Source organism: Otolemur garnettii, unplaced genomic scaffold (assembly GCF_000181295.1).
Source record: "Otolemur garnettii isolate 467f Iridium unplaced genomic scaffold, OtoGar3 scaffold00031, whole genome shotgun sequence".
In the NCBI taxonomy this organism is placed as follows: Eukaryota; Metazoa; Chordata; class Mammalia; order Primates; family Galagidae; genus Otolemur; species Otolemur garnettii.
The window spans coordinates 17,114,552-17,118,931 of NW_003852426.1; the positions used below are offsets into that span (position 1 = coordinate 17,114,552).

A 4,380-nucleotide genomic window follows, 5' to 3' on the forward strand; every position below is an offset into this window, starting at 1 on the left:
CTTTTGTTTTTGTAACAATTTGACTATGATATGCTGATGCTAATTGTCTTTGTATTTATTCTGCTTGAGTTCACTAAACTTCTTAGATCTGTAAGGTGACTTTTTTCAATAACCAAATCTGAGAAATATGAGACATTATTTGCTCATTTTTCTATGCTTCTCCTGTCCTAATTGCGTATACATATTGTAGACTTGGCGTTTTTTCTCATTGGTCACTAAGGATTTATTTGTTTTTCTGAATATTTTTCTTTCTGATTCTTTTACCGTCTCCAGTATGTTGTCAAAATCATTTAGTCAATATTTTATTTTGGATATAATATGGTTAGAATTTTTATCTAGTTATTTTATACAATTTCCATTTGTCTACTGAGAGTCTTTGCACATTCATTTTTTTCTTTAAATCCTTGAATAATTAATTATAAAAGAATGCTTTACTGTTGTCTATGGATAACCTTTTTCTATTTCTCCAAAGGGTGTAGTAATTTGGGGTTATATATTAGAAATTGTATATACATATTACATTGTTGAGATTATGGATCTTGTCATTCTCCTCTGAATAGTATTAATTTTTGTTATAGTAGTCATCATCTGGGATTTGTGGAGGCTTTGTTTGGTTTTGGCCTTAGTTCACAGCAAATCTCTTAATGCTGAGACATAGTCTTTACTCCTAAGCTATGGCCTCTCTGAGGTTTCAACAAAATGCCCAAAAGTTTTCTGAGCTCCTCTAATTCTTCATGACTCAAACTCCAAATTCTCTCTTTACTATGGTGGGCAGCCACTGATGTATCTGCTCAAATTGATCAGGCTTCTACTCACTAATTTTTACTAAGCTGCTTGGAGTCTTCTCCCATTTATATAAAGTTCATGGATCAGATAAGGCTTAGAGAGGTGCTTATACACAGATTTTGGGACCAATCTCCCCTTATCAACCATAACTTTTTCTTATCTAAAACTTACTCCCTTAATTTTTAGCCACTCAGGCTAAAACTCAGTCCCAAACTCTTCCCTGCTGATATATCAAGAAAATACAACTGCAAATTTATGCTTGCATTCTCTCTTCTTATGCTAAAGAAATTGAGAAATGCCTTCATACAAAAACCTGTATAAATGTGAATCTTACTCAATGAAACTGACTTCTTTTGAAGATAAAATTTCCCCCAGTTTCTACCTATTTTAGTCATTTTCCAGTGCATTTTCTTAATTTTTTTCAAATTTATAACTTGAAGGGGGATTAGCTGGATTCAAGCTCCTCCACCACTACTGGCATCAGAAACTCGCTCAAAGGATTCCTCAGCTGAACACGGTTAGCCTTCCCATGCTCATCCCCCAATATACACAGTCATTCGTGTCTGAAGTTAACTCTTCTCATAGTATTTGATTCAGGGTTAAAGGAGGGTTAGTGGGTTTTAAAAATTAATGTGTTTAAGACAGAACTATGTAAAACTTAACTATGTTGGAGCAGTTGGCTATGAACGAGGGATTCAGTGAGAGATAAGATAAACTCCCTTCTCTCTAGGGGCTCGAGTATGTTGCATGGAGCAGATCACCTACATCAAGGTAACTCATGAAGTTCAAGTGTAGCTCTTGCATTCAGAAAAAGAGCACTCAATGTTGGCTTCATGGAGAATAGGATGGTCTTAAGTGGGCTTTATTTCCATTTTTCCCCACTCAATGATGCTGGGATAATTTTTATAAAAATTATTGCAGAGTTTCTTAGTTCCCGCTTTATAATTCATTCAGGTGTAGAGAAGAAAAAAGAAGTATGATTTTTAAATTACCCACTTTCAGAACTTATACCATGTGGCTTGAGAATAACAAAAGCAACACAACCTTCTAGAAAACTTGACTTTAGTGTAATCAAACTTTTTTTTCTTAGACCTTAGTGACAACTCAGCTGTCTCAGGCATATCTCTTTATACTATAGGTATAATAAGTAGGAACAGGTGGAAATGCATGAAAATCCTTCAGTTGGCTTAATGAATGCTCTTGTCATCATGATCTGTGTTGTTTCCACAATTTATTGATTAATCCAATGATTTCCTTTCATGGTCTTGAGATGTTTGATAAGTGGCATCTCCAACTTGGTAGTTTATTAAATGAAATAAGGGCCAGAAAAACATAAGTACCTAGCGAGAATTTTAAACCCTTTGAGAAAATGCAAAACATGAAATGTGCAAGGAATGTAATTTGATTTTATATAACTTGGCTTAATTTTTAACTTAGAACCCAAACTTCGATGAGTTGACAAGAGGGAAAAAAAGCACACAAAGTAAAACACGATCAATCTCAGTCCCTCTGGAGTATCTTTCCTCCCCATTCCATCCTTCTTTTATGCATCGCCAAGGCACGTGCATGTTAGGTGAAAGGAAAGGCGTTTGATCTTCAGTCACTGGTCCATACAGATTACCAGTCAGCATCTATTGTTCCTGCCTCTTCAGGTCTGTTAGCCTTCTGCTGCTTGGGTACCAGGTTTGCAGTATGGAAATCTTTTCTAAGCCTGAGTGCTGCCTAGCCTTCCCATATCCCCAGGAGGCTTGCAGGGAAGCAGGATTAAATGCCATATGTGCTTGCTATGCTTTCAGAACCCACAAAACTTCCTGAGCTCTGTTCTCTTCTTCCAGCACGAGGGAATGTCTTTATAGGCTGATGGAAGAACGGCTGTCCTCATTGCTTCTCTCCAGGGCACTACTTCATCTATGCAGACAAAAGCCAGAGCTATGCCCAACTCATTTTTGTTTGCTACTCCGCCTGTGCCTCTCCTTAGGCAATGCATTGAAAATCTCTGTTTTGGTGGGAAAAAAGAGAAAGGGAGAAAATAGGAAGGTTATTTTAAGATTTTGTCCCACCACACGTACATATGTGCATTCTTAGTTCGTAGTCATATTTGTGCTTTTAAGGGATGGAGTATGCACTATCTCTTCGTTCACAACTCATTTTGCAGTTTTAGTTTCCAAGAAATTTATTTACTATCAAAAAATCTGTAAGAAACCTGTGTGGATGTCATAAGGTATGGTTTTCTCTAAACTCTAGGCTGTATGCTATTCAAGATCTAAATAACAATCATGTTTTCATTGATTTCTGCAGAGCTGAATGCCAAAGGAGCCATTCTCTATGCCTTTGAAATGTTCCGCCTCAAATCCTGTGTGGATTTCAAGCCCTACGAAGGAGAGGACTCGTATATCATATTTCAACAGTTTAGTGGGTCAGTATGAAATTTGACAGAGTGTGAAAATCATGCGTCCTTTGATTTCCAAAAAAGCGACATCGTTTTCAAAGGCTAAAAGAAGAAATCGTAGAGAAACTAAAAGAAAAAAACCAAATATTTCACTGTCAATGTTTAAATTGTGTTCTAACATTTTAAACAAGTTAGGTAGAGAGTGGATTGTTTGTTTGAATAGATCTGGGCCACAGGGAGAGTTGTCTCCCTTCTTCTCTTAGGTTTAGGTTATATTTTAAATTACAGTACTTTTTGAAAAGTGAGGTTTCTGAAAGTATATATTACATTATTTAAGGAATACTGTTCTAAATTATAATGCTGTCTTGGCTGGACCTGTTTGAAAAATCCTAGATATAAATTATTCTTTGTAGTTATTTCTTTCTAAAAACTTGCATGGCACACGTGTACTAAGAAGGAAGCCCCGTTTCTTCAGTGGCATTTATGTCAACCCACGTGGGGTAGAGAGGTCTGGAAGTGAAACCACTGTCTGCTGTGACACTGTGTGTTTGTGTCTTTAAGCCCTGCCTGGGTATTTCTTCACACTGCAGTCTCCATTCCTGCCTGGTTCTGACCATGGGGTTTTGATAATCATGGATGGATAGCAGAATGAAAAAGGGGAGTTAGCACACGATTTAGCCCCTTAGGGAAAGAAAGTATGCAAAAAATAGCGATCAAAACAAGAAAAATACTGATGACTGCTTAGGCATAAGTCAAATCCCTAACTTACCTGAGTATGATTTTCATACCTCATTCTTTTATTTAAAAACAATTAAAAACACCTACTATGTGCCAGGAAGCATGCTAGTCTGCAGGTATGAAGAGGTATGAGATCCAGTCTTAGACCTCACAAGGTTTACAGTTGGCAGGAGGGATGGTGGCAACCACATAAATAGTTTGAGTTCCTGCCAGTGAGTGTCCCGGTCAGCACAGAAGTGGGACCTTTAACAAAGAGCAGGGTGAGGCGTCAGGGGAGCTGAGATGAGTGTAAAGAAATGAGGAAGGGAAACAGTCATGGGGCAGAGGAGAGGGAAAGACACATGGGGGAAATAAGAGAGGGAGAGAGAGGCGGCGCCTGTGGCTCAAAGGAGTAGGGCGCTGGCCCCGTATGTCGGAGGTGGTAAGTTCAAACCCAGCCCTGGCCAAAAACTGCAAAAAAAAAAAAG

The 4,380-nt window shown here is 37.9% G+C and overlaps 1 protein-coding gene across 1 annotated transcript in view; it reads left to right on the forward strand.

Moving 5' to 3' along the window:
- The window catches only part of MEP1A (meprin A subunit alpha), a 31,747-nt gene that overhangs the window by 10,641 nt on the left and 16,726 nt on the right, over window positions 1-4,380 (forward strand). Inside the window, exon 6 of the mRNA XM_023512838.1 lies at window positions 3,085-3,202. Coding sequence (XP_023368606.1) covers window positions 3,085-3,202 — 118 coding nt within the window. The remainder of the gene's footprint in view (window positions 1-3,084; window positions 3,203-4,380) is intronic.